This window comes from Cebus imitator, unplaced genomic scaffold, assembly GCF_001604975.1.
Source record: "Cebus imitator isolate Cc_AM_T3 unplaced genomic scaffold, Cebus_imitator-1.0 Scaffold43, whole genome shotgun sequence".
NCBI classification, from domain to species: domain Eukaryota; kingdom Metazoa; phylum Chordata; class Mammalia; order Primates; family Cebidae; genus Cebus; species Cebus imitator.
Window position 1 is genome coordinate 2,410,291 of NW_016107358.1, and position 19,238 is coordinate 2,429,528.

The window sequence follows — 19,238 nt, forward strand, 5'->3', positions numbered from 1 at the left end:
GATGGTCTCGATCTCTTGACCTCGTGACCCACCCGCCTCGGCCTCCCAAAGTGCTGGGATTACAGGCTTGAGCCACCGCGCCCGGCAGGTTTTTGCATTTGTAACAACCGGCTACGTAACAACCAACCAGTTCTATGGCCCCCACCCAGGAGCTGACTCAGCAGAAGAGAACAGCTTCGACTCCCTGTGATTTCATCCCCGAGCCAACCAGTCAGCACTTCCGATTCACTGGCCCCCTATCCACAAAATCATCCTTAAAAACTCTAATCCTTGAGTTTTCAGGGAGACTGATTTGAGTAACAATAAAATCTGGTTTCCCACACAGCCGGCTCTGAGTGAATTATTCTTTGTCTATTGGGATTCCCCTGTCTTGATGAGTCAGCTCTGTCTAGGCAGCAGGCAAGGTGAACCCCTTGGGCAGTTAGAACATCTGGTCACTCTGAAAGGCAGTTTCTCTTGTCTTCTTTTATTTAGGTGTGTCATAGTTTTTTGTTTCTTTTCATGCCTTGTAATTTTTTATTAGAAACTGGACACTTTAGATAATATATTGTAGCAGTTCGGGGCACTGCCAGGCCTCTGGGGCTTATAATTATTATTTAGTTGTTTATCTGTTGAGTGACTCACTAGGTTGTTTTAGTTAAATCTAGCCTGTCAGCTCCATAGTGTTCAGCCTCTGATATTTGTACTCAGGGAGATGGAACTTGGTCTGTGTTCACAGTTACCCTCAGATAACAGTGGCACTTACAGGACTCACCTACTCTTTTCCTGACCATATCCAGCTGTTCAGCTCTACTGACCTTCCCAGCTGTTACCTGTCCAGTGAGAGTTCTATTGTTTTCAACAATGGCCTGAGGATAAAATTTTCTTCAAACCAGTCTAATCAAATTTCAGTTCCCTTGACACAACAGTTTCTGAGGTAAAAGTCTGATATTTGTCCTAACCCTGGAAGGGTTCCTCCCAGCTGCCCTATTCCCTGGCTCTCTCCTGCAAAGTAGCTGGCTTACAGTCTATGCTGTATCTTCACTAGATCCATGGATCTCCTCCCAACTTTATATTACTCCAACCTCTATTAACTGCAGAGTGGCCTTAGGTTTAAACTTCTCCACATATCATTGCCTAAAAAGTCAGTTTTGGGGAAGAGATTAGGTTGTGATCTGTTATATGGCCAGCTTCTCCCAGGTAAAACCTCTGAGCCAGGGCTCTGGAAGTGGAGGTGGGGACAATGGCAAGCTCTTCTCCGAGTGACGCTTCACTCTAGGAAGCTGAGAGCTAAGTGGAAGGGGAAGATACCCAATACTCTGGGGTCCCCTAGGCTTGTCACTCTTAGTGTGAAACTAGCATCTCACTAGCAAAGGGTTTTCAGGGATGCAGTATTCTGAGCATACCACACTCAAGGTAGAGTCTCAGATCCATGAGTGGAAATTGGGTGGAGAAATGGAGCTCCTACTTGATCACACCGACTTGGGATTTAAGCTCAGCAACAGGCAGTTGAAGGTTGAACAATAAATTCCTGCTTCTCCCTGGAAGAAGCTCTCTCACTGGGAGCCAAAGGAAGAGGGGGCCCTATATTCTCGGTTGCGGAAATATCCACCTGGCTTAGCTTGGAGGGGAAAGGAAAAGAGTGGTTTTTGTTCAGCTACCACACACTCTGATCTTTCTCACGAAATGTTCATAGATGTTACTTCATTTGCTATTTACCCTTATGAACGTTTCCAGAGAGGCTCCAAAAGTTTGTCTTTTTTTAAAAAAATATTTTTGCAAGTTTTATTGGGAAACAGGTCCTTGGAGCTTCTCATACTCCTTTGCACTGGGAGGGCGCCCTGGGAGGATGGAATGGAGCCTCAGGAAGTTTGCGTTGTTTGCAGGGGAGAGGAGCTTGGCCTCTCCTGTTCCTGTGTGGCAACCTGGGATTCAATCTGTGAGGTGAGAATCCTACTAGTAAGACTCTATGTCACTTTGCGTAGGGTTCCTGTTTCCCTTCTTGTTTTCACCTAATAAACGCTGCCCTGCCCACTCTACAATGTGTCCACATGCCTGAATTATCCCGGTCGTGTGTCAAGAAGCCGTATCTTTTCTATAACACTACCATGTGAGTACTGAAGATGAAAAGGGCTGTCCGTCTTTCTCTTTGTAGGATTCAAATCCAATTAGCTCTTGACTGGTTATTTTAATTTGGTCTAGAAAAAGAAATGAACCTCCAGATTTTATTTTAATCAATAAATTCAGCCTTTTTTCTGACTAAAATTTTTCTTCTCAGTTTTATTAAACAGTAAGCAAAGTGAATAGGATTAATTTTGCAGCTTCCCTGTAGTTGAAATGCTAATCCACAGTGAAATGTCTATGAAACAGAGGCAAAGCCAGGTAATCTTCATATCAATTAGGATTAGTTGTAGTAGCCTATAAGAGGAAAACCAAAATAGCATTTACTTAAACTCTCAGGATTTATTCTTCTAGCATAAAATAAGGTAAAGTAGGTAGCAGTGCTTACATGAATGCTCCAAAAAAATAATTAGGAACTCAGGCTCCTTCTGTCTCTCTGCATATGGCTTCCATTCTCAAGGTCACTTCATGGTCCAATATAACTACCAGAGCTCTGTCTTCATGTTTATATGTCATGTAACAGAAATAAATAAGCAGCAAGAAAGAAGAATGTGCCTTCCATCTGTGTTAACTCCCTTTTCTGTAAATACTGATACAGACAGGAGACAGGGAAATACTGGGTAGAAGAGGGCAGTTTCCTGGCAAAGTTCCCACCCTCAAGCCTGAATACCTTCAGCCGTAAATGAGAACAGATATTTCTGTGTTCATGCCCAAAAAGTTGCCTTTTGGCCTGCCACACCCCTTATCCTGCCCCCATATAAACCCCAAACCCTATGCTCCAGAGCAGACCAACAGATCAGCAGACCAGCAATGGCAGAACGACGTGGCAGAGAAAGAAAGAGGACACCAAGGGGAGTTCAGCTGGGGGCAGTTGGAGAAGAGTCCAGCTGCTGGGTGTCCTGATTCCAGGGGAAGATCACCTTCTCACTGCATCCCCACTGCCAGCTCCCCATCCATCTCACTGAGAGCCACCTCCACCGCTCAATAAAACATTACACTCGTCCTTTGAGCCTGTGTGTGATCGGATTCTTCTGGGACACCGGGCAAGAGCTCAGGACACAGAAGCCTGCCACACTGGCCCTTTGCCCTTACAATAAGGCAGAGGGTCCACTGAGCTGATTAACACTCAAGCCGTCTGAAGATGGCAAAGCTGAAAGAGTTTTGTAACACTAGGGTTGCAGCACCCACCCCTAGACACTACAGCAGGGCCAAGAGCCCAAAGCACTTATCCCAGCCTCTGCACTTGCCCTCTGCATCCTAAGTGTTTGAGCTGTGGGATAACCCAAACAGGAGAGCCACACCCCCATTGCATGTCCTGTGAGAGGAAATCAGGGAACTCTCCTATTTCAATACCATAAGATTATTCTATGGTAATGCTTCCATTTTTATCTTATTGCTTAAAACATGGTCACATAATGTGAATTAGCTGTTATCACATAGTCACACACAGCATTAGAGGAGGCTGGTAAACGTAAGTTTCAGATTTGCATCTTGCCAGTTCAAGTAAAAGTGGGAAAAGAAGCAGAGAAAGCCTTTTGTTTGGGCAATTAGCCGCTGTAAAAACAATGTGAAAAATAATCATCCATACCCCTGGTTCCTCCCACCTCAATCTATTGAAGTTGAGTGTACAGAGGAACCATGCAGAGTAAAATATATACCTGACACTTTATACCTAAATATCTCTCTTAACACTCCTAGGAGAAATTTTAGCTGCCAGTGGACCTCACAAAGGTCCAGACCTGACTGAGAGTTAAGCATCCAGGTTGTGGAGTCAGGCTCTACACAGCCAAACATTGTGACTTCATTTTTCTCAACTGTAAAATACAGCTATCGAGAGAACCTGACTCAAAGCATTGGTGTGGGTTAAGAGAATGCAGGACAATTCTTAGCCACAATCCTGCATGTTCTTCACATGTACCCCAGAACTTAAAATGCATTAATGTGTACACACACACACACACACACACACACACACAAAAGAATTCTGCCTAGTAGATAGTGACCATTCTGTAGGAATTAGCTGTTATCACTCTCTACAGCAGCTTTCCCTGTTATTCACATCAAAAGCCTTTTAAAGACTTCAGCCAAAATAGATTTATCATTCTGTTCCAAGTAGAGTAAGACTATATGTCCTTTTGTATGTCTAATAACAGAGAGCCACACCATTGCTCAAAGGATATAACCAGGATTGTTCATGCAGGTTAGTCAGTCACCTCTCTGATAGGTGCACAGAAATTTGTAGACATGGCTTTTATTTGCCTTGTAGTCAATGCCCAGGTCCCATGTAGCTAAACTGAGTCTGCACATGTGGCCTCACAAATAAATGCTACCAATGGTGAGAACTCGTCAATGTGCTTTGAATAGGGACAGTGTAGGAAAGGTTCCAGGTTACTGGTGGTAGAGGCTGATCTTTCACCTGCATTATAAAATGTCTCAGGTATTGTACTCAACTTGATATTGCTGAATAATGCCTATATTTCAGGCACTGTATTTAATTTGATCTTCCTGAGGAAAACAGACAGGCAGAGTTAAGATGTAAACAATATTATATTATAACCCTTTACCCCTCTGGTGAATTTTCTATTTCATAAAGTGATTTCAAGTTCTCTATATCCTCTGAATTTCATAAGTAGCCAGTAAGTTCAGCAGAGCAGGAGAAAGGATTATTTTTTCGTGTTTTGCACACAAGGAAACAGACTCAGTTCTTTCAGGAAGTCATATGAATTTCAACCACAGAGCCAAGATCAGAATTCAGGCCTTCTGACTACAAGCTGTTTTCTATTCAGCCCCACCAGAAAGCAAATCAGCAGGGAGGCTGCTGAAAAGCTTCTGAGTTAACAGAAAGCTGAGTTTGCTAGCAGCTTCTGGAACAGCACTGACGACAGCAGGTGACGCAGGGCAGCTGTTTTTATAAGCTTATGATTTTGTGTTAGGAGCTTCCATAGATCATCCTTCATTTACTCTCGAGGAGTCACTGAGATGTACCTTACTTTCATTTATATCTGAGGTCTTGCAGGGATGCATTATCAGAGTAGTGAGAACTGCCACTTGTGATTAGCAAAATGACTCCTTGGTGAAAACAACAATAAAGGGAGATAGAAAATGAAAGAGAGGCAAGCTTGTTCATTTTTTCATCCCGCTATAACTGCATACACCTGCAGTCCCAAGTTAGGTATTATGGACACAAAGGTGAATAATATCCAGGCTTGATACCGAGGAGTCCACAGTCTACTGGAGGAAAGAGAAAAGCATCTATGATAAACATTATTTTAGAAAGTTATGAAAGAAACACAATGAGAAAAAAGAAGGGGGAAATGCTGCTTCATTTTTGGAGTGGTCTGAAGTAGGCCTTGAAATCTAGAAGCATTTACCATTGAAACAGGAGGTATAAGGGCATAATGGACGTGGAGACAAGATGCCATCTGTCATGCTTAGGGAATTTTAAGTAGTTCAATTTGGCTAGAACATATGGTATAGGGGCTGGGGCTAGTTGGGTCAGACAGGGAGGTGGAAGTGGGAGATGAAGCATGCAAGGTATAATGGCATCTGATATCCAGGCCAAAATGAAGGGCTGAGAAATTTATACTTCATCTTGTCGGTGTTAGAGAAGGGTTTAATCAGAACAGTAACATGATCAGATCAGTGTTAGAAACTTCTGGTGGTCCGGTTGAAATGGGATGGGTGGTATGGGGTGGGCAGGAAAGGTAACTCAGCAGGACAATAATCACTTTGCTGTGGTGGGTTTTTTTCCTTTTTCTTTTTTTTCCTCTCCCTTAAACTTGTTTCTATTACGTATTTTTTTCAGTAGTTTTCAGGCACTCTGGAGCTATTGATACTACTTCCAACCAGCCCAGGAGTTATCTCAAATGGCCGACCTGTAGATTCATGAGACACCATGTTAATTCCATTAGACAGTCATTAAAACTGAGACAGAGTCCAGGGGTGCGCTGCAAAGTCCCTCACGCAAACATGGGGAGGCTGCTGTGCAGCAGCCATGCCGTGGAGTCACAGCACATCCAGGAATGGCTTTGCCTTTAGGTTCATCACAGGCCAGTTTGCCTCCAATAACCTCACTGCGCTTTATATACAAATTCCAGGCTCTGGCTTCTAAGCTTCCGAGTGTTAGCTGGAATAGGAAGAGACTGAATATCAGTAACCCAAGGATTATTGACATTTCTTATAACAATAAGCCACAGGGAATGGCATCACTATTCAAAGTTTAACATTAAGAAACTGAGCTTGGGGCAGCCCTAGGAAGAGTAAAAAAAAATTAACTAAAAAAAAAAAAAAAAAAAAAAAAAAAAAAAAAAGAGAGAGAGAGAGAGGAGGAGGCTGTTCTAGCTAGCTAGCCTAGAGGATACTGGTTCAACTGGCTCTATAGTCCTAATGGAATCAATGTTCGGGCACAGAAAAGGTCACTTGGTTTCTTTCTCTCTCTGGTTTTTTTTTTTAATCTAATAATTAGTTTCTGGCTAAATTTTTCAGCCGTTTCAGTGAAGAGTCAATTTTGACATACAGCCAGAGAGAAATGGACAGCTGTGATCCATATTATACAAGGCAATGTCTTTTATACCTTTTGAAATAAATATCATGCTACAATTTCTTATTAATAGGTTTGCAATTCTTTTTTCTCTAGAAATGAAATATTTGTTCTCCCTATGTCCTTAAATCTACTTTGTCGAAGAGTTAGTTCCACCAAATTCTTCCACGTTTCTACCCATTGACCACATATCCACTTTGGGTAGAAACAATAATAGCTAACACTTATATAGTATTTTTCAGGCATTATTCTAAGGATCTATCATTTATCAAGATGTTTAATCCTCACATTAACCTAAAGAGGTAGGTATTCATAGGAGATGGTGGGAAAATAGGAGAACAGAGAGGTTAAGTAATCTGCCCACATCACACTTCTACACATGGCCAAGCTGGAATTAAAACCAGGCAGTCAGTCCTGCTCACTGCTCTGGGCACACCCCAGTCAAGAGTTTATCCATGGCAAGTAAGATAATTTGGTTGAAAATCAAATTATCTCAAGGTCAATGTGTTCACTTTTCATTGTCAAGTTCTTCTTCCTTTTTAATAGTTTAACAGAAAGAACTGGAAGCCATTTTCTATAGGACTGGAGAAACTGCCAGCTCAATACTACGATGCATTATATGTAAACTTGGGGCAACAGGTCTGTGTCCTATCCCAGATGCTGCATTTGACAAAGGATTTCACAGCCAGTGGTGATTTTAATTAATCCTGTCTCACCTGTTTCTCATTCATACTTTTTTTTTTTTTTGCAAAAGATAGCTAAGTGACTAAGTATTCAGATATAATTCATTTTTAAATGGCTGCCTCTATAAAAGGATGAGTTCATGTCCTTTGCAGGGACATGGATGAAGTTGGAAACCATCATTCTCAGCAAACTGACACAAGAACAGAAAACCAAACACCACATATTCTCACTCACAGGTGGGTGTTGAACAATGAGAACACACGGACAAAGGCAGGGGAACATCACACACTGGGGACTGCTGGGAGGTGTAGGGGATAGGGGAGGGATAGCAGGGGGTGGGGGGATTGGGGAGGGGTAACGTTAGGAGAAATGCCTAATGTAGGTGACAGGGGAATGGATGCAGCAAACCACCATGGCGTGTGTATACCTGTGTAACAATCTTGCACAAACTGCCCATGTATCCCAGAACTTAAAGTATAATTAAAAAAAGAAAAAGTTCAAAAAATAAAATAAAATAAAATGGCTGCCTCATATGTCATCATGAATGTCACTACAAAATGTGAAAGCTCTCTTTTCACTTTAAATAGTCGCAGAATAAAACAGTAGCATTACACAGTATCTATGTGTTCACACAATGCAGAGCTTACCTGACGGTCGGGTAGTGCAAGCATCCATGTCTTGAGGTCCAAGCTTTTGCATCCCCTGACTCTAGGACTCTGGAATTCTGAGTGATTATTTTCTTTTGTGCCAGAAAATTGGAATAATAAGACACAAATATTTGAAATTAAAAGGTAAGAGGGTCTCTTTGCTTCCTCTCTCTCTACCCTGGAGTCCTGAACAGGTTGTTTTCTTGCCTAGTGACCCACATGTCAAGCCTGAAATATATGTCTTCACTTGTGATTAAGGTATTAGGCTGTGGATAGCTCATGGAAGACATGAAGAAGGGAGCCTATTTGGGCATCTAAACCCTAGTGTCTTTTCTAGGCTCCCTTAGAACTTTGAGGACACTGTCGTGGGCCACACCATCAACCTGCCAAGAATCAAGCTTTTGTAAATTATTCAAAAGGAAAAATAAATTGCTAGGTAACACTCTGAGTGTCTAATTTACAAATGTTACATAAAAACCAAGTCTTGGCACTTTTGCAAATCATAAATTGGGATATAAAATCAAGTGTGACAGTACTCCCTCTGGCCTGCTCTCACTCCCAACCCCATTCCTACCCACACACCTGCACTGCTCTCTCAGTCAACCTTCTCTCAGCTTTTTCCTTCTGTCCCAATCTGAAGTATGCATGCCTTTGGCCATTTTTCCTCATCTGCCTTCTATCTGACATACCCTTCTATCAACCTTCCCTAATTAAAATTATATACATAATTTTTCCACATAATTATTCGAAAGCGTTTTCCTTTAACAAAATAGTAATTAAATTGGAACAATAAGTCATATAAATGATTACGTTTTCAGGACATAAAAGGTAGGAAAAAATAGGAGCAATCTACAGTGAAAGCATTCAATTGAGTGCCTTTAAATCTCATGGTTTACCAAAGCTCTAATCAGCCATGTGATATGTACAAGGTGTCCTAATCATGGCAGTTTATTGGGATGATGCTTTTATTAATCATACTGTTTTAGCTTGTCTGTCTCCTTTGCTAAAGTTTAGAAAAATCTTTTCCCAACCTCTCTTGCAAACAGAGGTAGCCCTTGATCCAGTTCTTTAAAAAACAATTTTTTTTGTTTTTAATTGACACATACTAATTGTACATATTTATGAGAGAAAGTATGATGTTTCAATACATGTATACATGGTACAATAATCAAATCAGGTAATTTATCATTTCTTCGTGATAAGAACATTCAAAATCCTCTTTTTAGCCATCTAAAAAAACACATTTTAAAAAATATTTAAAATATACTTTTTAAATATAATACAATATTGTTAACCATAGTGGCCCTACTGTACAACAGAACAGAAGAGCTTCTTCCTCCTATCTACCTGTATGACTTAGTTCTAATCAAGAAAATGTAAAGGGAAGTCTGATAGAATATTCTCAGGGAGGTGTTTGTCTCCCTGTTAAGATAAAAGCAAAGGAGGAAAAAGGCTTTTTTCTCACTGCTTCCTATTTTTGAAGGTGGTTGTACAAAGATATGATGGTAGGAGCTGCAGCAGCCATCTGGAAGCAAGGAGGAGAAGGTCAAGGGACACTGACAGAGGCACTTGATACCATCCAGGTGCTGAAGTATTCATTCAACAACTAGTTATTGGATGCTTATTACATTCCATGCACTGCATTAGTGCTTGGAATTCAAATGGAAAAACAATGTCCCTGTTTTCAGGGAACTTACATTTTAATAGAGAGCAAGACAGCCAATAATAAATATGTATCAGGTAGAGTTTAGAGCTATGATTAAAATAATGAAGCAGGGTAAGGGAGCTGAAGAGTCATGGGGTGATATTTTACATAGGTTTATAAAGGAATGTCCAACTGATAAAAATCACATTTGAGAGACATAAAGAAAATGAGAGTAAATCATGCAGATATTGGCGAGGTGGGCAGAGTGCTCCAGGAAAATGATACAGCATCTGCAAAGACCCTGATGGAAGGTGCGCTCAGCTATTCAAAAAGTAGCAAGAAGATCAGAGTGGCTAGAACTGAGTGAACAACAGAAAAATGAAGGGAATGAGATTAGAGAGTTCACCAAGTTCCAGATCTTCTAGAGAACTGGAAGCTACAGTAATGATTTTACATTTTATTTTGAAAGATGTAAGAAATTATTGGAAGATTTTGAGCAGGGGAGCAACATGCTATACTTTTTTTTTTGAGATGGAATTTTGTTCCTGTTGCCCAGGATGGAGTGCAATGGCACAATCTTGGCTCACTGCAACATCCGCCTCCTGGGTTCAAGCGATTCTCCTGTCTCAGCCTCCTGAGTAGCTGGGATTACAGGCATGCACCACCATACCTGGCTAATTTTTCGAAACAGGGTTTCTAAATTTAGTAGAAACAGGCTAATTTAGTAGAAACAGGGTTTCACCATGTTGGTCAGGCTGGTCTCAAACTCCTGATCTCAGGTGATCCACCTGTCTTGGCCTCCCAAAGTGCTGGGATTACAGGTATGAACCACAGCACCCGTCCCATGCTATAAAATTTTAACAGAACCTTTCTGGCTGCTGGATTTAGAAAACATTAAATGAGAACAAGGAAGAAAACAGACGGACAAGCTAGGAAAATGTTACAAAAAGAAGTGTTTCTGGACACAGGTGGAAGTGATGAAGGTAGGAAAAGAGGTTAGATTCTAGATATATTTTAAAGGTGAAACCATCAAGTTTTTTCTGAGTGATTCGATGCAAGGTGTCAATCCAGCAAGGGCCTATCTTCAGACTTCTTAATATATGAGAAAAACAAACCCTTGTTGTTTAAACTACTATTAATGTGGTCTTCTCTTACTTTCAGGTGAAAGTATTCCTAATGCAACTGGAAGCAAACTATTATTTTTTCATATGTTCTCTTTTTTTCCCCCAGTCTTATGAGTTTAAACTAAATCACCAGAGTCCTGGATCATTACAAACTCTTGCACAAGGGTTTATTTACATCATTTGCTTAATTATTAAACTCCATTAAAATACATTAGAATAAAATATTGAGGCCCAAAGAGCTAAAAACAAACAAACAGGAAAACGAACGAGGTTGATTTGCGTACTTGGATTCTGCCATGGCTCCAAGTGGCATTAGATTTTGCCACTTGGATTTTGCATGGGAGAAAAGAAGAGAAACCTGCTCCATAAAGAGAAGAGAATGTAAAGCACTTCTTTCAGGTGAGAACAATCAGTGTGAACCAATATCATTATTCTGGTGAAAAGTATGGCAAGTCAGTAGCAAGATTGAGAAAGTCTGGCATATACTAAATGATTTAAAAAAAGAGACCCCTATTGAAAGCTCTGGACAATAGCAGCACTGTCCAATAGAAATATAATGCTAGCCACATATATATATTTTAAAATATTTTAGTAAGCATATTAAAACAATGTTTTTAAACAGGTGAAATTAGCGTTTAGTATTTAAACCAGTATATTCGAATATTATCTCATGTGAGCCTCTAGCCACATTTCAGGTGTTCAGTAATCACATGTGGCTAATGGGTATCATATTGAACAGCCCATCTTTAGAAGACCAAACTTAAAAGAAAACTGGGGATAAAACATGAAGTATTCTTAAGAACTCAATAATTTTACCTCTGTTTCAATGTGTTTCAACCCAAACACAGATCATTTCCAAGTTACTAAAATTCAGAATAAGATTTGAGAAAGAATCCAGGACTTGGCGATGGAAGAGAACATGGGCATAACAATACTCACTGAGATTTATGTAAGGATTAAATGAGATGAGATGTATGTTTTAATAAAAGACTGCTGTATGAATATGCCTTTATGAAATAGCATTACTTCTTTATTTTATTAGAGTATCAGTTTTTGGTTAAATAAACACTTCAGATATTTGCAGGCAATTCTTTCCCCCAAATATTGTTATGCTCTTTGCTCTCAAAGTCATTATACATTAGGAAACACTGATAAGAACATATTTAAATATCCAGGAATAATCAGTTTGGCAAAAACTGGGGGCATTCTCTTCCAACATTTAAGAAATGTCTTTCTTTGCATGCATGGAAAATCTAGAGAGTTTTTGACCATGGCTACAAATGTGTGGGAAGGGGAAATGCTGATGACTTTTCAAAGCTTTTCTGATTAAAAATCTGATTTAAGGACACTATTCTGAAAGGTACAAGTATATATAAATAAATAAACAGGTTTTTGTCTCAATAATGTCTGAGATTTCTGAATTTCTCTGTAATTACTTTTAGCAGGGGAAAACCACCTCACCCATGCCTGTGCAGAGCAGCTCCCAGCAATCTGTCGCCTTTTCACAGCATAGTAACCCACTGATTGTTGCCTTAGCTCTTCAATAAATACTGTAGGCTGTGTGTGTGTGCTTACAGAACTTCACAGGTTTCCATGGATACATGAATTTTAGTGCTAAAGTGCATTTACTATCACTTTTCTTGTCACCAAGAATCCCGTAACATTTGTGCTTTAAGATTTGGGGCAGAAATTTAGCATTTTGTAGAGGACAAGTCAGAATTACCTTTTTCCAAACTCATCGTATGATTTTCCCTTAGGGCAAAATCTCTGAAATCATTGATATTTGTCTCCTTCTTTAGTCATGCACTTATTTATTAGATCAAAAAAAGATAATAAAAGTTTAATTACATCGTCAGTACCACTTTTAAATAACAGAAATGTACACTATTTAACTGTTACAATTAATAAGATAGCTTGCTCTGAATTTAAAATGCAAAGAGACAAACAGGACATGCAGAAGTAGGAATAGTATGTTTATATTTAGCCATCTCTTCCTAAATATGGTGAAATTTAAGAATAATTTTCAAGTATATTTTTGTGTCATACCCATAGCTTGAATTTATCTTTCTTATATATATTAAACGTTTTATATATTTAAAAGGCTTTTTCACAAATCTGTAAAGATGGCAGGCTACATTATTATTTTTACTGTTTCATACATGTATAAGATGAGGCTCAGAGGTTTAAGAAACATGCCTGTTGTCATACAGCTAGCAAATGGTAGAACCAGGCTCAGAACCCAAGACTCGTGACTCACTGCTTTTCCATTGCCTTTTTTTCTGAGAAGAACGCAGGCAACTTCTTCTATAGGAGGCATATCCCTGTCCTTCCTGCCTTGCCATATGCTGATAGATTTATTTGTCTCTGATGTAGCCTCCATAACATTATTCTTTTCTTCATTCATCCCTTGACAGCTCCACAGTCTTGGTAAATTATATTCATTTGAAATGACTAAGCTTGGTAAATTGGCTTAGCCTAATTTACCAAGCTTAGTCATTTCAAATGAATATAATCATCAAGAAACAGCAGTCGCAGAGACATTACCTAGCTTGAATGTGCACTACATGAAATATCTGTAAGCAGTTGCAGAGACATTACCTAGCTTGAATGTACACTACATGAAATATCTGCAAGCAAACAGATTTTTGGTTCCAATGATACTGACCACAAATATACAAAGCAGATTGAATTAGAGCGTTGAGTAATTCGTACAGAAAAAAAAGCCAGTCTGAGCAGACAGGTGACCTGGACATTCAAGTCAAGAAAAAAGCTTTTACTTTAACAGCATAGATTTTGGGGGCTGGGGTTGGAACTACTGGAATGATTGTCTCAACTCCTAGATACTAGCTCATGTACCCTACCATCTCTGTATTATCTTGGCAAATATTTCAGTTATTTGTGCAGCTCTTTTATTTCTGTGGTTTTTAAAACTTACAAAAAAAAAAAAAAAAAAAAAGGCTTTTCTTTTGCTGCCTGATGAAAGAGGGAGTCTGGGTAGAGGAAGAGCTTTTGCCTAAGAGGCCCAACTTCAATTCTACCCCAGGAAACCTAAAGTACAGAGCTCCACATCTCCGGCCTAACACCAACTGCCAGGACCTGAGGAGTCACAGGTTTGCTGTGAGGATCAAAATGAGACAACAGAATCAAAGTGCTTCACTAATTGTAAAATATGCACAAAACATATGGGGTTGTTTGAGACTTCTGTCTAATATCACACAATGCCAATCGGTTCTAGTTTCCATGTCTTAAAAGGCAAATTGTGATTTTTTGTTACCTTGTAGTGCTTTTTCTGGAATGTGAACTTTATTCACTTAACAACAAACAGGACAACAAATGAGTTCATCTCCATTATGCTTATTTCAATATGCTTCAACTCTTACAACATAATTAGGCAGCAGCAGAGAAAGCCAGCCACACAGGGCTTCACTTACAATGGCCAAAATAATAGGAACTGTTTATTTAATTGTAATTTAACATCTGCTTCAATCACAGCTCCTGAGGTCCCAGATTACAACTCTAGATTCAGACACACTTCGCCTTTTACTGCTCAAAACTAAGTCCTCATTCTTTCTAAATGGGAATTTTAATTCTCTGCTGCTCATCCGTAGAGTATCACCAGTTGATCAACTCTCTCTCCAGTTCATAGAAACGAAGAGAGAACTCAGGGCTCTCCTGACCTACAATGCTTTCCACATTTCTCCTATAAATTCCATTCAGGCATGGAATTGAATTTGCTCTTAACCAAATTCATTTTATCTATACCTGGCAGGAACCTAGAAGTAAAATTCCAAGATTTATTTCATTTTAATTCTATTATGAAGCATTTAATCACAAATACCCTGAAAATGAAAAGATAATTTATCATTTTACCTTGACTGAGCAACTCACCTCACTTCACATTCATGAATCTATAACGCAAGGAGGAGACTGGATGATTAAGTGTTTGATTAGAGAAAACAGATTAACCCAGCAAACACAATAAATTTAGCACATAAACAGGATGGCTTTATAAATGCTCACAATAACTCTCCTGTATAAAATCATGAACCACTTTCTAGAGTGATGACTCAATTGAAATAGTTGAGAAACATAAAGCAAATGCATGTTTATGGCTTTCTCTTTGAGATATTAAAAGGCTATTGAAAGGCATATCTGATTCAGTTTTTAACTCTGAATATATATTAAGGAACATGTAAGAAAAATATTAATGCACAAAAAGCTACAATCTCTCAAATGTTCTAGTTTCCACTTTGCCAATAATTACATGTTTTCAATGTTCTTCTATGTACTGTTTCCAAAGGTGCCCATCCAGCCCCAAATTTCAGATCACTGATTCACCTTCATAACACAAGCCAACAGCTTTATGAAAAACAGTTGCATATTTAGGTAGTTGGTATCCCATTAAGACAAAACACATAAAATCCGAGATATTTTAGCCTTGAAATAAACGGGGGAAAGAAATCCTGTTAGCTGCGATTCCATTTACATCAGAGTAAACATCTAAGATATGCCTAGGTGGAAGTCAAGTCCTGCGCAGTGTTCCATAAAGATCACTTTGTCTTCCAAGAGTTCTTTACTTAGCCGGTTAGTATTCCTGGCCTCTCTTTTTTTAGCAGTGAGAAAAAGGATACTCTGCCTGCCCCAGCTTTATTTTTAAACTCACAGATCTGGCCTGCGTGCATGTGTGTGTAAAAGCAGTGAGGTTGTTTTAGGGCCAGTCCTTCCTCCCCAGCTTTGGTGACTCCAAGGCCGAGAGGCTTTCTTGGGGTGCAGGTAACCAGGATCCCTTGGGTCCTAGGGAATTTGTTTTGAGCTATTAGAGCGGGTGTATTCATGATGGCTGTACCCGGACATTCCTGAGCTCAACAAAACCGATCAGCTTTATAACCGCAGCGCCTAGCACAGCGCCTGGTCCCTTGAAATTTGGCTGCGGGAACTTCTACGAGGCCGGTGCGGGGCCGCGGGCGGCGTAGTTGGTTACGCAGCCGGCGCTGCGCTGGGACTGTTGGCGCTCGAGCGTGTGCGCTGCGTGCGTGCGCGCGCGGAGGCGGCTGCGTCGGGAGCACGAAAGGGTAGGCCCTCGACGGGCTCGCGAAGCCGGGCTCGGGGCGTAGCGCGGCTCGGGGCGACCGAGACCCGCCTCCTGGGCGGAGCGGGACTCCCCGATGGGCGGAGCGGGAGACTCCCCGATGGTCGGAGCCTCGTGCCGGCTGGGCAGTGCCCAGACGCCGGGGCCCGCGCGTCAACGCCGGAGCGTGCGGGCGTGCCACAGCCGCGGAGGGGCGGCCGGGCCGGTTTCCGCGTGGCGTCGCTGGTGCTGGCGTTGGCCCTGGAGGACGGCCCTGAGTGGTGGCCGGCGCCGGCCTCCCGGGTCTCTCCCGGGTGCACTTGGAGTCGTCCCGCGGCCGCCAGCGGCGGGGTGGGCAGCCGCGAGGCCAAGGGACACCCCAGGACACACGCACCTGCCTCCTGGTGCGAGAAGACGACCCCGGCTTAAGAGTGAGGTGTGCTGGGCGCAGTGGGGGGGACCTCGAGGCGCCCCGGCAACCAACCGTGTTCTAACCAGTTGGCAAGCGGGAAAAGTTGAAATGTTTAGAGAACCACAAATCTAATCCAATCTCCTCTTTTTCACAAACTGGGGAACTGAGTCCACAGGGCAAGAGACTTGCTTCCCTAGGTTACACAGCTGTTAAGTGGCAGAGCTGGGACTAGAAACCCAATCTAAGTAAGGTTTTTTTTTTTTTTTTTTTTTTTTTTTTCTTTTTTTGAGACAAGAGTCTCTGTCGCCAGGCGATAGGCTAGAGTGCAGTGGCACAATCTCGGCTCTCTGCAACCTCCGCCTCCCGGGTTCAAGCAATTCTCCTGCCTCAGCCTCCCAAGTAGCTGGGGCTACAGGCACACGCCACCACGCCCAGCTAATTTTTGTATTTTTAGTAAAGATGGGGTTTCACCATGTTGGCCAGGATGGTCGATCTCTTGACCTCGTGATCCACCCTCCTCGGCCTTCCAAAGTGCTGGGATTATAGGTTTAAGCCACCACGTTCGGCCTGCTTAAGCCTTTTTAAACCCACTGCCCTCACTGAAGTGAACACGAGTAATAGTACAAGTAACTATTATTATATTAGATTTTGGAAACTTGGAGGGTGAGATTCCCTTGGCATTCAGGACTATTACTGTGACTCGTGCTAGAAAAAGTAATTCATTGTTTTCTCTGGGCTTGGGTTCCTTATTCCTTCATTCAGTGAACATTTGCTCCGCAGTTCTTTGTGCCAGGCACTCCACCAGAGACTGAAGGTATATAGACCAAGCTTGTTGAACCCGTGGCCCACCAGCTCCGTGCTGCCCAGGACAGCTTGGAATGCGGCCCAACACAAATTTGTAAATGTTCTTAAAATATTATGCGATTTTTTTTTCTCTTTGTTTTTCTCATCAGCTGTCATTAGTGTTAGGGTATTTTATGTGTGGCCCAAGACAATTCTTCCAGTGTGGCCCAGGGAAGCCAAAATATTGGACACATGGTATAGAGAAAAACAAGAAGCAGCCCTCTGTATCATATGCCCCACGAGAGACAATTCCCCAGACACCAGTAGCTGAGGCAGGTGTAGGAAGTGGCTGGGCCATTAGGTACAATGCTTGTGGAAAGTCAAAAGAAGGCAGATTGGAGGGAGACAATCGGACCTGGGGAGTGGAGGAGGGAAGGGGAAGAGTTGGCATCCAACCTGGGTTTTTAAAATTGAGTCATTTGGGACACTTGGAAATGGGTATTCCGGGTAGAAGGTTCAGTATTAACAAAAACAAAACAAAACTCGATGAGTGTGAAGAATAATGAATAGCTTGGTTTGCCTAGAATGTAGGGATTAATAAGGATGCCAAGATTCTAGGGTGGGGAAGCAAGATGGGGAGTCTGGTGGGAAGCCCTGGAAGATTCCAAGCAGAGCATGACAGTGCTGTGGTAGCAGATAATTTGGCCAAGGAGTGGAACTCTCATTTGTAGCGGCCAAGGATCTTTGCAGCGGTGAGAGTCTATGAATTAACCATAAATCTGGGAATGCAGGGCTTCATGGAAACATCTCAGTATAGGAGGATTGTGAATGAAAAGTGCAGCTGGAATGGGAAAGGGTCCAAAACGAATTAGACGACTTGCACTAGGTAGCCTGTGATCACCTATGATTGTGTTTCAGAGTTTCCATTCTTGCAAGTAGTTAAAAAAGTGCTCTTAGTATTCTTGTAACATGGGTGGCCTCTTAGGCATAAGCAGCAGTTCATCAGCCTGTTCCTATCTGCAGGGAACATTTATTTCTTTCGATGCATCCCTGGAGACCAACATAGAGCTGTAAAGACAGCAGCCTGTTTTACCAGTTGGCCAGTTGAAATGGGAAATTTCTTTTACAACAATTACAGACTTAAGCTTCATGCCATTCTTTATTATAAACTATTCATACAATTCTTTGCATATGGACTCTTAAAATGAAGCATTTTTTACCTTAAAGAGTATGGTAGAGGATTTTGTAAATGTGTCTTTAATTGGTTTTGTGTTTTCTCATACTCATGAAGTGCTACATTACACAATTTGCCTGAATAAAATTGGTAGATGTGGTCCATGTAAATCAACTTACCCAGTCAGACAGGTTATAGCTATTTGCCTAAAATCTGAGCCTGGGCACCTTAGAGATATTCTAACCCCACCCAGAAACTTCCCAACAGGAAAGGTGGCAGGGATTCCGGAGCAAGGTTCCACTTCACATTACCTTCTGGTTCTGCATATGAATGTTTAAAACTTCTGTGATGTTATATGAAATATACACTTGCATGCTTTTGCAGCTGCACCATCTCATAGTATTTGAGAAGTGGAAAAATGAAATGTTTGGTAGAAATTCATTTGGTTAATGATGTTAATCAGTGGTATAAAAAAAGGAGCATGAAGTCTGGAATAAGAAGATACACCTGAAATTGAATTCCAGTTGTGTTGCTTACTACCTGTGCGACTTTAGGTCTGGGACTTAACTCATCTGAGTCTCAGTTGCCTCATCTGTAAAATGATCATCAAAATAATCAGCGCTCAGTTGTTGAACAGTCTAACAGAACACTCTGTCACCACTAGAATACCACATACTGGCCTTTTATAGCCACACTGACTTCCCTCCCACTGCTTCCTCTACTTACTTAACTCATAGCATCCACTGTATGTTCACTATCTTTTTAAATAATTGTGCATTTCAAGAATGTTATAAAAATGGAATCATATAGTATGTGATTATTTGGCACTGTGTGTTTTTATTTTTTCCACTGAGTGTAATTATCTACAGTTTTATTCAGGTTGTTGCATATGTCAGTAGTTTATTTATTTATTTATTTATTTATTTTAGTAGTTTTTTCCTTTATTTCTAAATAGTATTCCCTGGTAGGCCTGCATACGGTTGTTGTTGTTGTTTAAAACCATTCACCCTTTGAAGGTCATCTTGTTTGTTTTCACTTTTGCAGTATGATGAGTAAAGCTG

At 41.0% G+C, this 19,238-nt stretch overlaps 1 protein-coding gene and 1 long non-coding RNA gene across 8 annotated transcripts in view; one reads left to right on the plus strand and one right to left on the minus strand.

Annotated features, from left to right (window-relative positions):
* Positions 1 to 4,550: 4,550 nt before the first annotated feature.
* LOC108302916 lies at positions 4,551 to 15,795 on the minus strand. Of its 4 annotated transcripts, none has more exons than XR_001824588.2 (4): positions 15,587 to 15,795; positions 15,005 to 15,177; positions 7,972 to 8,063; positions 4,551 to 4,605 (listed from the first exon to the last, which is right to left on the minus strand). It is a non-coding gene; the product is annotated as an uncharacterized LOC108302916 (long non-coding RNA). The 4 variants fall into 4 exon arrangements; XR_005199862.1 differs by lacking the exon at positions 15,587 to 15,795 and adding an exon at positions 11,025 to 11,098 and having other exon boundaries at positions 15,005 to 15,362; XR_005199863.1 differs by lacking the exons at positions 15,005 to 15,177; positions 15,587 to 15,795 and adding exons at positions 11,025 to 11,098; positions 14,611 to 14,701.
* The window catches only part of PLAAT1 (phospholipase A and acyltransferase 1), a 28,224-nt gene continuing 24,404 nt past the window's right edge, over positions 15,419 to 19,238 (plus strand). Inside the window, exon 1 of one of the 4 annotated variants that reach the window (XM_037737822.1) lies at positions 15,419 to 15,442. Coding sequence is in view for 1 of the 4 variants with exons in the window: in XM_017526636.2 (XP_017382125.1) it covers positions 15,906 to 16,244 (339 nt within the window). In the remaining 3 variants the exon portion in view is untranslated. The other 3 variants (XM_037737820.1, XM_037737821.1, XM_017526636.2) reach the window with 3 other exon arrangements.